Genomic DNA, 18377 nt, shown 5'->3' on the forward strand with positions numbered 1-18377 from the left:
CACCGCGCAAAGATTCTTGTCCAGAACTCACACCCTTGATGGGGTTTCCACTAATCGCCCCTGAAATCTGGTTAGTGGAACTGGGAGCCCAGAGACAGGCCTGGTGTTGTGCTCATCACATCCACCTCCTCTGGAAAAAGCAGAGAACGTGAACGGCACCTCATATACCACAGGTAATGTCCAAAAACCTTCTGGAGGAGTCTTCCTATGGTTGGATGCTTTTCAAATAGGAATTCAAGAATGATACTGGAATAATGCCCCTTTGGTCTGTTGTTTCTATTAGTCTCTCCTCCCTTTTTTGGTATTTACTTTGGCAATTGGTAATGCCTACACACTTATGTCCCATTTCATGCCTTACCAGCACGCGGCAAGCTGTGTGACTCAAATACTTTGATCCACAGAGTGAAACAGAGAAGTTTGGCTCCATTGGTAGGTACCATGTGACAACCTGAAAACGTTGTCTCTTTTTCTCAAGCCATGAGCTGCTACTCTGAAATTTTCATCCATGCCCTCCTAAAGGTGACTTTTAATTAAAAGAATAGTTTAAATGCATGTATTAGATCGGCTCTTGTAAATAAAATCTTTTTCAGAAGTCAGCTCATGACGTTCACCATCAGATTTCAGCTGTTCAGATTTCGTGGAAACTTATAACAAGCCTTCAAAACGGGCTTGTTTCCTTCTAATGTATGTCGGGTATAAAATGGTTGCTGGTTGTCAGGTTTACCAAGGAAGAGGGGAGAAAAGAGTACTCTGGCAAAAGTTCATGGACAAAGAGGACAGTCCCACAATAGTTGGCATGGTTATAGACCGAGCAACCCTTTATTTTATTTTTTTAAGTCTTATTTATTTAAGTAGTCTCTATACTGAGTGTGGGGCTTGAACTCACAACCCTGAGATCAAGAGTTGCATGCTCTTCCAACTGAGCCAGCCAGGTGCCCCTAGAGCAGGCAGCCTTTAAAAAAATAAAAATGCTTTTGGAAATCTGCATGAATTTGGCTGATGGGATTATGAAAATATCCTTTCTTTACCTAACGAGGGTCTGAAATACTTTTCTCCCACCTCTCCATTCTGCAAAGCCCTGTCTTAATTCCCATGTGAATGAATTTTAAGCTATCATAATTTCACAACTACTTCTATATAATACTCAGATATCACCCCCCCCCCCCCCCGCCCCTTGGTGGGGAATGAGAATCCAGGTAATCTGAAGTCTTAGGACATGTAAGTTAAGAAGGAAAAACTAGTACTTGAAAACATACAGAGGCACAAATTGAGCAGACAGTTAGCTTCTAAAAATGGCAAGTTAGATTTCACGGAAAAGCAGACAGACTCAGGCCACTCTGCTGTAATGTAGCATTGGTGAGTCCCATGGATTTATGCAGGAAAACAGGGGACTGGGTTGGCCTTTATCATTTCAAATTTCTGATTGTTGCTGAATAACAAACCATTGACCTCAATGCTCCCCTGGTATAAATAATGTGAGATTTTTGAAATTAGCTTGGGAGCATTTCTCCGAATTCAGTTCTGTTGATGTCAAAGGAGAATTCGACTTGGAGAGACCATACTGATAAACGTAGGACCAGCTGATTATTCTTAAACGCACTCCCTGGGTCCGTAAGAGCTCTTTGCATTTTATCTCATAGACATAGCATCAAACACTGTGTTTACGGTTCAGAATAGCATTTTTTATCAGGGCTTAGCACTTACTGGTTCACTTTTTTTTTCTTTTTGTCACAGATCATATCAATTAACATGTAATATAAAGTCTTGTAATCTTAAAGCACAAAGCGCATGCTAACTATCAAGTTCTTTAATTTTGAAAATTGCTTCCACTGCCCAAGGTTTTCTTAGCATTTTAAAGCCTGTCTCCTTTCCCACATAAAAGGATGAATTGTTCCTATAAGCCAGTTCAGAACTATCCTGGACCATTTGTAATCATTTTTTTCCACTTAATAAATCAGTACCTAAATGAATCTTTATGTATTTTTGCTCCAAAATTTGGATCACATTTAAAAGAAAAATAAAGCTGCTCCTAATACTTCTTCCTCCCAAACCCTAACCATCATGGTCTTTCTTGTTAGTTTCTATTACTTTTGGAGTCCATCTTTAGCTGAGATGTTTTAAAAAACCCTTCCCTTAAATATACATGCCTTCTAATGCAAGTGACAGGGGCAAATGTAGGCAGCTAATGAGATTTCAGAAGGGAGAAAATGATATCGTAAAGCAGAGTCCTACAAAGAAGAGAACCTAGTAGGAGGTGTTTTGATCATTTATACTCAGTATAATCTAACTGCAAAAATCCCTTTGGAAATCAGTCAAGATATCGAAAAACTAGGAGTTGGAGGTGAATCAGTGACTTTATTTGAAGGCTTAAATTGGCCGATGGCTGGGATTGAGGGACAAAGGCATAGCTGTTGCCCTAGAAAGACTCACAATTCCTGCAGTGACACAGATTAGCTCAAGGTGAGGGGGACGATGTCTTATTTATTATTAAAAAACCCTCAGGACATTTTATTGAATGTGAGCAACATATATCTTGGCAAAGAATATGTGTTAAATGTGTACATTGAATCTTTTGAGACACTTCCCCCTCTTTAGTTGCCAGGCAGTTTTAAGGCAGGATAAATTACACAAAATTGGAAGACTTGAGGGTAAGAGAAATGGCTCTGTTGAGGGCGGGTGTGATTACGGCTCGCAATGCGTCAGATCAAGGAAAGATGTGATCTTGGTAGAATGGTGGTTGCGTTGGATGTACAGATTGCACAGCGACTGTTCTCTTGCTTTGAAAGAACAACAGGCTTCACTCACAACAGATGAAGTATCCTTCAGTAAAGTCATGTGGAGATGAGAGGAAAGCTTCCAAGAGCCAACAGAAGGGGTTTTTGGTTTTTGTTTTGTTTTGTTTTTTGTCCCCTTTACTCATTACTAGCAAAGGTCCAGCTGGCTAATAGGTACATTCCAAGCAGCCCCAGGACCTTTACTTGGCCTTTCAAGGGAAAAATTAAAAAGTGGCTACTTTTCCTAAGGGAAGTTCTAGACAGTGACTCCATATATTTTTTACCTTACTTTGTAGCTTTCTCTGACTATGTCCTTTGGGCTTTGGTGAAGAATTGCTACAAACTAGTGGGTGGCTGTGCATGTGCGTGCGTGTGTGTGTGTGTGTGTGTGTGTGTGTGTGTTGGGGGTGGGAAAAGCGCCCCCATCTAGTCCATCCTTTGGAGTTGAAACATTAGTTTCAACTAGGAATGGCTGTCAAGGATTCAGAATTAAAGTTATCTCTGGGAGAGCTTGTACGGGGCAAAAGAACACGCACTTGGCTAAGATCAAACACAGCTTTCCCTGTACCTCACTCTTCTTACCTACAAATGGGAATCATACTATATAATAATAAAATAATAATTCACTTCATTGAATTGTCACGAAGATGAAGTGAGCTGAAGCATATAGGAAGCATAGATTAGTGCCATGCTTCTGGTCATCACTAAAGGTTTGGTATATTCTTGTTCATCGAAGGACCTGAGTTCGAATTCTACCTCTTTCCTAACCACGTACTACAGTTCTCACCTCCTTACATTTCAGCCTCTATCTCTGTAATATGGGAATCAGTCTGCTTCATCCAAACCTACTGCCTTTTTCTTTTCTTTTTTTAAACCTCCCCTCAAGTTAGATGGTCCACGTGAAAAAATATGCTGGAAAAAATAAAGCGTTAGAAGAACGGAATGCACGTATGCATTTTAGTTTCTGATTCTCTGAGACTTTTTCAGCTATGTTTCCTGAGCTCCAAATAGTGTTAGGAGTGACAGTGATGCATCGCATCAGGAGCTGGTATGTGCAGATACCTCCTACGGTTGGTCACACAACATGGAAACCAGCTCCCCGAACAGTGAGGGGCGCAGGGAAGAAAACAGGCAATGGCATAAATCCACACAGCATGGGGCAAAGCCTAGCGTTCCGCTATCTAAAAACATTATGTCCAAAGAAAGCATCTAAAACCACGGAGACTGGAGGTAAAACCACAGCTGCATTGTAAGCAAAGATGTCATAGTTAAAAGGCAACACACACAACAGTGTCCTGAAATGAGGCGTCTCGCAGGGACAGGAGCGCTCTGGCAGTGCATGCAAAACACAGGCGCTTTCTAATCACAGGAAGCAGTCAAGACAGGGCCTCCGACCTGCAGTCGAGAGGGTTCTTACCTTTTTGACATCCCTGACCAAGTGGTACAATGTATTTGAGGGCCCATGTCTCTGAAAACAATAAAGAAGAATCAGATGGTTTTGCTAGTCAGGGGCTCTCATTGGCAAGGCAAGAAGGATCTGGAAGGAAGGGATCTGGAGGAGGAGGGGGTCTTTCTTCATGATGAGCCTTGTTCTAGTTGCTCAGTTGTACCTGGCTCTTCCAAACACACACACTGGCAGAATTTGGGATTGTGGTTCCTCAAGAAAGAGCATTTGATTTCTAGGTTCAGTCTTTGTAAAGGAGGTTGTCAACCGTTTTGTTGTTGTTATGATAAGAACATTAAAGCCTAATCTCATAGCAACTTTCAATTATACAATAGAGTGTTGTTAACTATAGTCACCATGCTATACATATGACCCCTGGAATTTATTTGTCCTATAACTGAAAGTTAATACCCTTTAGCTAACATCTCCCATTTTCCCCACCCCTCAGCCCCAAATATTTTGAGGATCCTCTACACTGTGTTTAAATATCTGGCTCCCTTTTCAAATATTAATTGACCACATGTGCATGTATCTATTGCTGGGCTTGTAACTCTGTTCTATTGGTCTATGTGTCTGTTTTAATGACAATACTCTACTGTCTTGATTCCTATAGCTTCGTGAAATAGTTTGAAATCAGGAAATGTGATGCCTCTACTTTGTTCTTCTCTCTCAAGATTGCTTTGGATATTCAGGGTCCTTTGTAGTTCCATGTGAATTTTAAGACAGTTTCTTCTATTTCTATGAAAAAATGCCACTGGAATTTTGAAAGGGATTGCACTGAACTTATAAAAGGCTTTGGGTGGTATGGACATTTTAACATTAACACTTCTAATCCATGGCTATGGGATATCTTTCCATTTACTTGTGTCGTCTTCAATTTCTTTAATCAGTGTCTTACAATTTTTACTTTATAGATCTTTTACTTCTTGGTTAAATTTATCCTGAAGTATTTTACAGTTTTTGATGATATTGTGAAGTAAATGGGATTGTTTTATTCTATTTTCATAGAGTTCTGTGTTAGTGTATAGACATGCAACTGATTTTTGTATATTGATTTTGTGTCATGAAACTCTATTGGATTCATTTATTATTTCTGGGGCGCCTGGGTGGCGCAGTCGGTTAAGCGTCCGACTTCAGCCAGGTCACGATCTCGCGGTCTGTGAGTTCGAGCCCCGCGTCAGGCTCTGGGCTGATGGCTCAGAGCCTGGAGCCTGTTTCCGATTCTGTGTCTCCCTCTCTCTCTGCCCCTCCCCCGTTCATGCTCTGTCTCTCTCTGTCCCAAAAATAAATAAACGTTGAAAAAAAATTATTATTTCTAATAGTTGTGTGTGTGTGTGTGTGTGTGTGTGTGTGTATGTGAAGTCTTTAGGAATTTTTATATATAAGATCACGTTATCAGCAAAGACAGTTTTACTTCTTCCTTTCCAAATTGGATTCCTTTTTCCCCCTCCCTCTGTTCTTTCTTCTCCCTTTCTTCCCTCCCTCCCTCACATCCTTCCTTCCTTCCTTCCTTCCTTCCTTCCTTCCTTCCTTCCTTCCTTCCTTTGTCTGACTGCTTTGGCTAGGACTTCCAATACCATGTTTAATAAGAGTGGAGAGAGTGGGCACTATTAACTTATTCCTGATCTCTGAGAGAAAACCTTCAACCTTTTTACCATTGAGTATGATATTAGTTGTGAATTTATCACAAGTGGCCTTTGTTATATTGAAGTGTGTTCCTTCTATATCCAGTTTATTGAGAGATTTTACCATGAAAGGATGTTGAACATTGCAAATGCTTTTTCTACACCTATTGAGATGATTTGATTTTTATCTTTCATTCTATTAATGTGGTATGCCTTTATTGATCTGCATTTATTGAACCATCCTTGCATTTAGGAATGGAATCCCATTTGATCATGGTGTATGAACTTTTTAATGTGCTGTTGAATTTGGATTATTAGTATTTTGTTGAGAATTTTTCCATGTATATTCATTAAGGATATTGGCCTATAGTTTTCTTTTCTTGTAGTGTCCTTATCTGGCTTTGGTGTGAGGGTAATTAGTGCTGGCCTCCTAAAATAAGTTTGTAAGTACTGCCTCCTCTTTAATGTTTTTGAAAAGTTGGAAAAGAATTGGGGTTAATTCTTTAAATGTTTTGTAGAATTCACCAAATTCCCCTGTGAAGCCCACCTGCTCCTGGGCTTTTCTTTGTTGGGAGGTTTCTGATTACTAACTCAATCTCCTTACTTGTTATTGATTGGTCTGTTCAAATTTTTCTATTTCTTCATGATTCAGACTTGGTTGGTTGTACATTTCTAGGAATTTATCCACTTCTCCTATAGCTAATTATTGATCTTTATTATGGGGATGGAAGCTGGGGCCTCCTACTCTTTCTTTTAATTCAGTCTGTTATTCTTACTGGAATTTTTACTATGCAGAACTAAGAAAACTCTGCAGAGGACACAGAAACCTGGAGCCACTCTGCTAACCTGTTTTCTAGTTCCAGCATCAGGAGTGAGATAGAGCCAGTGTGGCAGCATCTAACACCCACCACTAGCTGGAGAATAGGTCAATAAGTTCCATCTTATTAGTGCTGTGGGTGGTGGAACAGAGGAGCATTATGACCAATGAGGAGAAGAATAACCTCTGAGACAAAAGTGTTGGTTCAGTACTGGCTTTCTTTTTAACTTAGGAGTTTTGTGGTCTTGGATAAACCAATTCCCTTCTTGGCCTCAGTTTTCTTATCTGCAAAATGGAGGAAAACAATGTCTACTCTTTTTAAAAAAAATTCCAAGTAAAAATTTATTGACCTTGATTAAGAATGCTTATATATTTAATACTGCTTCTGATTTGTCATAGGAATTACCTCCCCAACATGTTAATCACAGATGGATTGAAAGAGTATTTGGGAAATGGAGCAATGGAGTTTATGTAAGGATACCACATTAGAAGTCTACTGGAGAGCCAAAGGAGTTTGTCCTGGTAGAATGTGAAATTAAAAGAACAAGTAGCAAAAACTATTGAGTAGGTCCAGAGCCTTTGGGAAGAAAGTTTTTCTTAACCTTCCTCATTTGTACTCTCCAGATACCTTGTTCTCTTCTTGAAGGTTCCAATATCTACTCTTTAAACTTCATTGGGTTTTAATGAGTCTCAGCTCAGAGCCAATGTACTTAATTCATTGAATAGTATAAAAAACTTCATAAATAGTAGTTTTTCTTTATGGTTACTCCTTGGTATCCCTAGTAAACGAATTGGCAAATTATTACATGATACAAAAAATATTTTGGGGCAACTCCAAATAAGGAGTATTTTACATTTTATTCCATTTTGGTGGCAAGGGGATGAATGATGGTAGCTCTGAGAATAACAAGATGATGCAGGATAGTTAATTGGTCTCCTTTTGATGCGTTGAGTTAAATCAATTCCCCTCTGCTTGCCTCAAACGCCCTCTGGGCTTATAGTATAAACTGTGTTCTAATTCCCAGAGTCTTGTGGTTTTGTGTAAGAATCTGAGAATGTTAGCTTTCCACTGACAACTGAGCAGTTAAAACAAGTGGGATCTTGGTGACTTGGCGTTGTCGTCTACAGGTCTAAGGGAGTATTTGTGGAAAATGATCCATGCATTTGGAGGGGAGGGGAGAGACTCACAGGCATGTGGGGGGGCAGGAGAAGGTAAAACAAAAAACACAGAGAAAATAAAAAGCGCCTTAGCTTGGTCCTACCGTATTGTACAATTCCTCTAGTCTGGAGATGGTGAGAAAACGGTGCATGCTTACTCCATTCTCTATGAGTAATTTCACAAAATCCACTCTGTCCAGAACTAGGGCATCCAACATGGCTTGCTCCAAAGAACCCACCTGCAAATCAAGTCACTGAGTTAGTCTGCCCCAGGGTCCAGGGATGCAGTTGCTTGGTGCTGTTCACCTGAACAGTTTAGAAATGGATGCCTTTGATATCTGGTAAACCTTCAGCACATCCAAGAACATGCTGGCAAGACTGTTCCCACCTCCACTTTTGGGACAGCCACAATCTCTCTTGTGTTTTGGGGTCTGTCTTTGCAAATAAAATTCAAGGTTTCTACTTCCAAAAGCTATTTCCTCCTTGACTCTCTTTTTTCTTCTGGATCCCAAGAAGGTACAAGGGTGTACAAGGTTTTCCTTTCCCAATTCTCTGACCAAACTTCTGCAACACTAGTGAAATGCCAAACTGGCTACTTTGCTGCCCTCATTTCCTTCTTTCTGAGGCTCTGAATTAGATCCTTGGCCACCTTGAAAAAAGGGACCCTAGCAAAGAGATCAAAAAGTAGGCTCAGGGCACCTGGGTGGCTCTGTCGGTTAAGCGTCCAACTTCGCCTCAGGGTCATGATCTCACGGTCTGTGAGTTCGAGCCCTGCGTTGGGCTGTGTGCTGACAGCTCAGAGCCTGGAGCCTGCTTCGGATTCTGTGTCTCCCTCTCTCTCTGCCCCTCCCCTGCTCACATTCTGCCTCTCTCTCTCTCTTTTTCTCTCTCTCTCTCTCAAAAATAAACATTAAAAAAAGTAGGCTCTTCTGTCTTTTCATTGTTAGACTACCTTGACTCTGTCTCACCCATTTCAGTGCAGAGACCCTCAATTATGTAGGTTCTTTGGTCTGTTTACTAGGGTTTTATTTAATTCCTTTCACAAAAATTTCCCAGTGTCCAGACTCCTTGACCAGTCTTTCCACACTAGCAATCCATTAGCAGCACTATAAATAAAGACAGGGGCTCAACCGGAGGCAGAAGCTCTCTGGGAGAAAGGAAGGGTTAAATAAGACCTGCCCATGAGGGCATTGCCCTTCAGTTATTCCGGGCACAGAGATCAAATTTCAGACTGCTGGCCGCCTCTTGGGGACACATGCATAAGCCGCCCAATAGCCAATTTTCCAAGTTTTTATTTTTGGTAGTGTCAATTGAGGGAAACACACCAAGAACAGTTATATAAAGCTTTGGTTGCCTCTGTGTGGTTGTTGGGGATGGGGAGGGCCTGTGCTCAGCCACCAGGACCAGATGGCACCTGCTAATTCTGCATCCCGAGGTGCGACTCAGCCATGTGCTAGCCTGGGGTGGCCACGACTCAGAAGCGGCGACCTCCAAGACAACCAGAAACAAACTGCTAATTCCACTCCTTCCTTAATTTTAATTGATACCATTTTTTGTCTTATACGGGGTTTTTTTTTTTTAGACGTGTAAAAGAAATGGCATCGGTTGCAGCTGAAAATTGCCATCAAAGGCCACTCAGAGATGGGAATGTCTGGAATGTTTGCAGTTGTGCTTTGTGGCGTCTTCAACCAGGTGGCAGTGTTTTCCTAAATATGAGAAAGGGGCTGAGGCTGAGGATGGCTGCAAGGGAACATTTCCATCCTAGAGAAGAGGCAGCAGTTTCTCAAGCCGCTCTCAGAGACTTCTTAAGCAAATACACTTGCCCACGCAAGTGGGCTTTCCAGGGGGGTGATGACATATACTCTACCGGCCACTGCTGCCCATAAATAAAGATCTGGCTGCGAGCGATGTCCACTCTGTTCCAGGCTAGAGCTAAGCTCAGCTGGTCCGGGGCCGAGGCATTGGCTCCTGTGTGTAGACAAGTAGGGGAAAAGAGTGGGAGAGAGAAAACAATGATCAGTTATTATGCCGAGAAGACCTACTCTATTACTCTCTGGTCAGTCCCCCTCTTCTTGGGGAGTAGACTCAGCTGTACAGCAGGGGTTCCCTGACTCGGTACTGTTGGTATTTGGGGCAGGATAATTGTTTACTGTGGGGGGCCATTTTGTACATTGTAGACTATTTAGCAGCATCCCTGAATTCAATCCAGTGGATGCCAGTGACACCCCCAACCTCCACCCGAGTCACAACAATCCAAAGTGTCTCCAGATGCCACCAAATGCATCCAGGAGGAAGGAGACAAAATCAGCTCATTGAAGACTACTGCTCAAGTGTTGCTGTTCAAAGTATGGCCCACGGAGCCAAGCAGCAGCAGAAGCAGCATCACCCAGGGAACTTTTTAGAAATGCAGACCCTCTGGGGTGCCTGGGTGGCTCAGTGGGTTGGGCATCTGACGCTTGGTTTCGGCTCAGGTCATGATCTCAAAGTTCATGGGTTTGAGCCCTGTACCGGGCTTCGCCCTGCCAGTGCGGAACCTGCTTGGGATTCTCTCTCTCTCCTTCTCTCTCTGCCCCCTCCCCTGCTGATGCATGTGCTAGCTCCCTCTCAAAATAAATAAATAAGTAAATAAATAAAATAAATAATAAATAAATAAGTAAATAAGTAAATAAATAAACTATATATATTTATATAAGTAAATAAATAAAATATATAAATAAATAAAATATATATTTTATATATATAAAAATAAACTATATATATTTATATAAGTAAATAAATAAAATAAATAATAAATAAATAAGTAAATAAGTAAATAAATAAACTATATATATATATATATGTATATATATGTATATATATACATACATACAGACCCTCAGGCCCTACCCTATATCAGAATCTATATTTTAACAAGATCTCAGATGATTCATGCACACATTAAAGTTTGAGAAGCGTTGCCCTGCGACACATTTTGTTTCTACTGGCCAATCTTTGGTGCAATGCATCATTCAAATTGTAAGTCACATGGTAACAGTGTCCTCGTATCTTAGTGAGCCAGCTTTGCCACTCTACTGAAAAAGAGTTAAGAAGATCTTTTAAGAGAATAAAAAGAAATGACTTAGGTTTCCTTAGATTTGTGGGTAGAAGCCACTGGAATAGATTTTTAAGTTCTCCTTTCATTCTCCAGACTGGGTGGCTAAATCTGTGCTGTCCACCTGTGGCTGTTTAAATCTAAATTATTTAAAATTAAATAAACTTTAATGCTTCAGTCACACCAGCCACATGTCAAATGCTCCGTAGCTGTATGTGGCTGGTGGCCTATGAACTGGAGAGTGTTGATTCAGAACAATTCCATCATCACAGAATGTTCTATTAGAATAGAGCTGGTCTAGATCGACGCATCCTGTCAATACACGTAACCTGCCAAGCAGCTGGGTGTGAAGCCGAGAATGGTAGGCGGAGATAATGCTGGGCTACCATCAGGGGACCAACGTCTGCTATTTTGCAGTTATGTGACAGTGGACCTCTCTGTGCCACTGTTTTATCATCTTGTGAAATGGGGACCATAAGAATTATCCTGTTTACTGACTGGAATGTGAGACTAAAATGAAACCATATAGTGAACGTGCACATGTAAACAGGGTTTTTGCAATTGACATCCTTAGTACCCTGAACAGGAGATGTCCCTAAATATTTGCCTGACTCCATGTTGCTAGAGGTCCCACCAGCAGGGGAGCACAGTACAGAGACAGCACTCTTAATATGGCTCAGATTTTTTGGACATCTAATATGTGCTAGGCAAAATATTAGGCACTTCCATGTATTATCATATACAATGTCCCCCCAAATCCTGAGAAATGGGTCTTATTATCTCCATTTGATAGACGAAGATACTGAGGTCCAGAGAGGTAAAAAACCATGTAGCTACTAACAGAAGGTAAACAGAAGAAGCATTTATCATGCCAGAGGTGAGATTCAGCCCTAGTGAGTTTTTCCTTCATTCCATGTCTGCAGATTCTGATGTTTGTGAGGGAAGGAGGGACAGCAAATGCTAGTCCTGCCCATTTTCCTGGATTCTTCAGCACTGGAGTGCTGTAGATAGGGCTGCTGGTGATCAGACTGTATCGGTGATTCCCAAAGTCTATTGCACAGTAGAATCACCTGGGAAGCTTCTAAAACATCTGTACGCCCAGAGTGCACCCCAAAACAATTACATCACATTGTTTGGGGTGGGGCCAGGCTCTGATAGTTTTAAAGATCTCCAGGTGTTTTCAATGTGCTCCAGGGCTTGGGAACCACTGTGCTACATGTCTCTTCTGCTGCCTCCCTTTGCCTCTTTCCTCTTGGCTCTGAGATGTTGAAGTTAAGAATTAGGGGAGCAAAATGTTCTCTAGAGGGGCGCTTCTCTAATTTGAGCATGCAAAAGAATAAGCTGGAGAGCTTTTTAAAACAGATTCTTGGGCCCCACTTCTAGAGATTAAGATTTAGCAGATCTGGGGTGGAGCCTGAGTTTCTGCATTTCTAAAAAGCTCCCAGGTGGTGCTGGTGCTGATGATCTGAGACCTCCCTTTGGGTAACAAAGGCCCCAGAGAGCTGTGTGCCACATTCTCTTCAGAGGTCAAAGGGCATTTTTGATTCTGGTGCCCACGCATTGATGGATTCAGTATACTTGTAGTAAATTAATTAGCGTTTGGAATGATGAATATTAATTCAGTTCATACAGGGATTTTTTCTATTAAAATTATTTATCACCTCAGGGGGTAACATCAAAAACTGCAAACTAATACTAGGGTAACTGGTGTAAATAAGTGATAAATAGGAACGTGTCAAAATGTACTATCATCACTTTTAAGGAAAAAAAGTGAAGGCTCACTGGGGCTGGATTTGGAAAGGTAGCACTCTATACTTTCCTTTGCTTCCTTAGCTGCTCTGCTGGTTGTGGGTGACCTGCTGTAATGGTTTAATCATTCCCTTTGCCATCTGTATGCCACAGATTTGTATGTCACCCAGTCAATGGTCGCAGCACAGTCTGAACAGGAACACATAGGAGGAAGCAAAGTCACTGACATTACATTAAAGTCAATGTGAGTTACCTGTATGTAATTACCTAAGTGTCAAGTGAAAGCAGGAAGCCAATGAGTCTTGACTTCTCAAAAATTGAAAGTACATCAAGAATGATCCTGGGTGACAGTTTGGATCAGAGGTTCTCAGCCAGGGTGACCAACCAGCCCAGTTGCCTAGGAGAGTCACGGTGTTAGCACTGAAATTTCCACCTCCTGAGAGAACCCTCAGTCCTGCACAAACCTGGATGGGTGGTCACCCTATGCTGAACTGCGTCTATATTTTGGAATTGCCTGAAAAGCTTAAAATAGACTGATACTTGGGAGCCATCCCAGAGATTCTGGTTTCATTGGTCCTGGGCACTGCAGTTTTTAAAAGCTCCCCAAAAGCTTTTAAGAATAAGAGGTCTTTAACCTTCCTTTGACATTAAAATCATGAAGGCAAGGTTAAGAACCTTGAGTCTAGATAATATATTTTCATTCACTTATTCATCTGTTTATTAATTGATTTACACATTAAAAACTACAGATTTCATGCCTTCTCCTATGGCAGGTATGATACAGTATGAGGACCAAGATGAGTAATATAGAGTCCTTTGTCTTGAGAGCTTGCATTCTAGAGGAGGGGTTAGGTCTGTAATTAAATACATCATCTCGTGCTCAACAGATATTGAATACCTTCTGTGCCAGGAACTGTTTTAACACTGAACATCCCATGGTGAAGAAGGTAGCTGAGATCACTCTTTGCACAGAGCTTACTACTTACTTCTACTAGTAGAAGAGCAGCACTCAGAAAATAAATGAACAAACTAAGAAACAGTATACTTTCTGATTGTGTAAATGCCATGAAGGAGCAGTGCCATTCCCAGGAGTGGGACCTGTGTCTATAGGAACAATTTGAGTCACTCCAAATCAATGTGGCAGCACCGTTCTGGCTACCCAGTCTCACATGATGCAAGCAGCTGGCCAGGCTGTCCTTCCGAAACCAGAGCTGGATATGAAGCCATTGGATATCTTTGTAGGTACAAGTCTGGGTGTCCTGTGGGAAATCTGGTTGACCCTGTGTGGGAACTAGAGGGTTGGAAGGTGCCTTGAAATATTGAAATGGGTCTGGGGTCCATGAAGATCCTGGTTTGAGCTAAGGGTTATGCCACCCACATGACACTGCCACCCTGGCTCATGCCAGATCCTAGGAAGGCATGAAGAAGGCCCTTGAAAGCACTGGTTTAATGGTGGTACTGAGAATGACCAGGGTGGTGGTAGAGGGTTGAATGGACAGGAGACCTCCCTGAGAATAACATTTGAACTGGACCGAAATAATTAGAAAATGCCACCATGTGAAGGACTTGTGGTGGTTGGGGTGGGGAGAGCACTCCAGGTCAAGGCAACATCGAGTATAAAGGTCCTGATGTGGGAATGAATACAAGTAGGTATAAGACATAAAAAATACAGTTTTATTATTTCCTCTTTCTGCAGGAGGCTGAAGCATATTTAAGTGCATACATAATGGTCTTAAGCAAGGGATTAATTCACGAGATGGATGAGATGAAGAAAGGCATTGTATGAAAAGAAACAGCCTAGGAAAGGATTGGGAGAGTTCAATACCCCTGCAAATTTAGGCAATTCATGGGAAGACACTGAGGAAGATTCAAAGCTTGAGGTATATGTGAGTTAGCAGAGAGAGCTGAAGCCAGAATGGAAGGACTTATAAATGATGTTGGAGGAGTCTCCCTTTATCCTGGAGACACGGAGAAACCACTGGAAACACTTGTTTCAGAAATAATGTGTCAGATATACATATTAGAGAAATTCCTTTGGCACCAGTGTGAAGGGTGGATTGGAAGGGACATTGGACTGGAGGGAGAAAGAGTAATAAGGAAAGTATTGCAATATTCTAGGAAAGGGATAATGATCTGAAGGAGCAGTTTGGATGGAGGGATATTTATAAAGCACAATGGATAGCTGTGGATGAGAGATTTAAAGTGGGGAGCAAGAGAAGTCAAAAGTGGTCTCCTTGGGGGCCTGGGTCCATGATGGCCAACTGAGATTGGCAATGTAAGATAAAAACACGATTTGAGGGGCAGCAAAATTGCAATCTTGAATATAATGAGCTTGAAATGCCTGTGGTATAGCCATCCAGGTGGGAATGACCAGAGGCCATTGGATATTGAGATGTGGGGCAGGGGAGGGATTAGGTCTGGAGACAGAGATTTGGAAAACATTGCATGAAGGTGATAGGAAGAGAGAAGAGGATTGGTCATGGAATAATACCAACATTTAAAGGCTATGAAAGTAAAGCAAATCTTTAGAAAGAAATCACACACTCACACACACATTCAACAGAGATATAGGAAGAGAACTTGGAGATCATGGTGCCCTACACTATAGGAAGAGAGGTTTTTAAGAAAGAGGAGGTGATCATTAGGTCAAAATCTGCAAAGAGGGTAAGTAAAAAAGACTGACTTTCCTTCTCTATAACTTTTTATTACAAGGCACCAGCTATATGTCTATTAGTTTATTATTTATTTCTGTCCCCAGAGCGTAAACCTCAAGAGGCCAGGAAGTTAGTCTACCTTATTCACTGCGGTATTCTTAGAGTCCAGAGCAGTGCTTGGCACATAACAGGTGTTCAATAACCATTTGTTGAATGAATGAATGAATGAACCTCAAAATGTGCATTAGATTTGGCAGTTAAAAAGTCTTTGATGATGGGGTGCCTGGGTGGCTCAGTAGGTTGAACATCTGACTGCTGATTTCTGCTCAGCTCATGATCTCATGCTTGGTCTGTTTGAGCCTGGCATTGATCTCCATGCTGACAGTGAAGAGCCTGCTTGGGATTCTCTTTCTCCCTCTCCCTCTGCCTCTTCCCCAGCCCTCCCTCTCTCTCTCAAAATAAATACACATTAAAAAAAGAAGTCTTTGACAATGTTAGTGTGTGCACCTTTAAAGAATATGGGAATAGAAGCATATCTGCAATCTCTTCCTTTAAGGAAATTGCAATTGAACCAGAATGGAGGTGAGTTGGGATAAAAAGAGAGTTATGACAAGTGTATAAATCACTATATCAATGAACAAAGTGGTAAATGTTGTAGAAGCTGTACATATAAGCCCAGAGCACTGCCTCAGCAGTTGAGTACTTGAAGGAGGAAGTAGAATTTGATTATAGTATGGAAGGATGGTGGAAATTTGAACAAATGGAGTGTGTGTTAGGACTAATGATGCCCCCGCCCCTCAAAGATGTGCACGTGATGTGCACGTGATCCTGGGAACCAGTAATGTTACTTTATAGGGCAGAGACTTTACAGATGCAATTAAGAATTTTGAGTTGAGGAGGTTATACTGGCTTATCTGGTGGGCCCAATGCAATATAATCACAAGTGTCCTTATAAAAGGGAGGCAAGGAACTCAAAGTAGTGGTAAGACGTGTGAAGATGAAAGCAACGGGTTGGACTGATACAGGCAACAATGAGCTCAAGTCAAGAAATGCAGGCAACCTCCAGAAGCTGAAAAAGACAAGGAAATGATTCTCTCCTGAAGCTTTCAGAAGGAACATAACCCTGCTGATCCCTTAATTTCAGATTTCCAGCCTCCAGAATCATAAGAGAATAAATTTTTATCGTTTTAAGCCACTAAGTTTGTGGCAATTTGTTATGGGTATAAAAGAAAACTAACACTATTGGTGATTAAAAATATTCTTGTAGGTAGACCATCAAGATAGGAAGGTACAATAGAGATGAGAAAGCAAGAGTATTTTACACCTTGGCTGTGTGCACAGCAGGGTTCTCAAACTTTAACGTGCATATGATTCATCTGGGTTTCTTGTTTAAATGCTGCTTCTGTTGGGGCGCCTGGGTGGCTCAGATGGTTAAGTGGCCGACTTCAGCTCCGGTCATGATCTCATGGTTCATGAGTTTGAGCCTCGCATCAGGCTCTGTGCTGAAAGCTCGGAGCCTGGAGCCTGCTTCGGATTCTGTGTCTCCCTCTCTCTGTTCCTCCCCCGCTCGCACTCTGTCTCTCTCTCTCAAAAGTAAATACAGATTAAAAAAAAAGTTTTAAATGCTGATTCTGTTTCTGTAGGTCTGGTGTGGGACTCCTAATTCTATTTCTTTACACAACACTCATTAGTTTTCTACTGTGAACAATGATTAATCTTGTTCACGCACCCTTTCTCCCTTTTCTCTCTTCCACCATTCCATTTTAGAACATACCATATTTTTAGTGTTTTAACTGGTTCTGTTCAATATGCTTACATTTCTATTACTAATATTTGAATTGTCAGTCTTAAGTTATATTCCTTATTTTAGTAGGCAAAGATCAAGATATTATAATGAGTCGAAATGTCTACTACCTTTATCTCCATCCTTCTTCCTCTTAATTTCTTTTTGTTGTTGCATTATTTCTACTGTGGAAGGCAGGTGACACATTCTTTTCTGTTACTCAAAGTGCCGTTTTTGTTTTTATCTTAGTTCTGTTAGATTCTAGTATCAATGCTTACAATTAATGATTTTGCCAGAGTGTACCCAAGGATCTCTTAGTTGGTAGGCTGCATCTTCTCTAGGAGTTTTCCCAAGAGAAAGTCATGGGGACAATCTAGAGTTCTAGAATGTTTTAAACTGTTTGTTTTTTCTCTCAATAGTCTTGATAGTTGAATGACACTGACTTGATATCAAAATCTGTTGCTCTGTTGTCTGCTGGCATTGAATGTTAATATAAAAAGGTTTGTAGCCAACCTGATTTTTTTAATCTCATGAAAGACTTGATCATTTTGCCTGATGGCCCAAAGTCATCTTTATTTTCTTTGAGGCTCAGTAACTTTAGTAGGCTGTGTCTAGTTGTTGGGGATTCTGAATCAGTCTTTCCTGGTTCAAGGTGGCCCTTTCAATATCTAGATCAAAGTTTCAGAATTTGTTTAAGGAAAAAATTCTGAAATTGTATTTTAAAATATTTTCTTTGATCCATTACTTTGATTTTCTTCTTTGGAGATAGCAGTTATGCTTATGTTGGATCTCCATTTTCTGTCTCCTATAATTTCTCTTTAATCTGAATTAACTCTTTATTTCCATTGATTTTCATTTCCATTCCCTTCCTTCATTTCTATATGTTGTGTCCTGTACTGTTTTCTTTTTCACAATGTATATTTGATCTTGCAGCCTTTCTCAATTCTTCTGCAATTCTGTGATAATTTCATGTCCTCCCTTCTACTTCATTCCTGAATGCTACTCACGTTATATCTCCTCCTGTTGCCTCAACTACTCTTACCTGAATTTTGGTATTCCAACTTCGAAGTATTTCTTCATAGATAAAGTGCTTTGTTGCGATTTAATTTTTTTAAAGTTCATGGTAAAATATTTATTCATAAGGTTCATCTGTTCTATGGAAACATTTTTACAGATATTCTTCTGTGCATACATTTCGCCCTTTTGTTATTTTTTATAGAATGTATCTATATGCTAACTGCTTTTTTATTATTTATCATCTAGTGAGTTGGGTTATAATGGG

General features: G+C 40.8%; 1 protein-coding gene across 10 annotated transcripts in view; it reads right to left on the reverse strand.

Moving 5' to 3' along the window:
- Window positions 1–18377, reverse strand: part of TRPM3 (transient receptor potential cation channel subfamily M member 3) — an 805281-nt gene that overhangs the window by 90963 nt on the left and 695941 nt on the right. For all 10 annotated transcript variants that reach the window (XM_043565212.1, XM_043565210.1, XM_043565217.1 and 7 more), the window contains 3 exons: window positions 9686–9786; window positions 7923–8057; window positions 4192–4242 (listed from right to left, as the gene is read on the reverse strand). In XM_043565212.1, coding sequence (XP_043421147.1) covers window positions 4192–4242; window positions 7923–8057; window positions 9686–9786 — 287 coding nt within the window. The remainder of the gene's footprint in view (window positions 1–4191; window positions 4243–7922; window positions 8058–9685; window positions 9787–18377) is intronic.

The sequence above is a fragment of the Prionailurus bengalensis genome, chromosome D4 (assembly GCF_016509475.1).
Source record: "Prionailurus bengalensis isolate Pbe53 chromosome D4, Fcat_Pben_1.1_paternal_pri, whole genome shotgun sequence".
Lineage (NCBI taxonomy): Eukaryota > Metazoa > Chordata > Mammalia > Carnivora > Felidae > Prionailurus > Prionailurus bengalensis.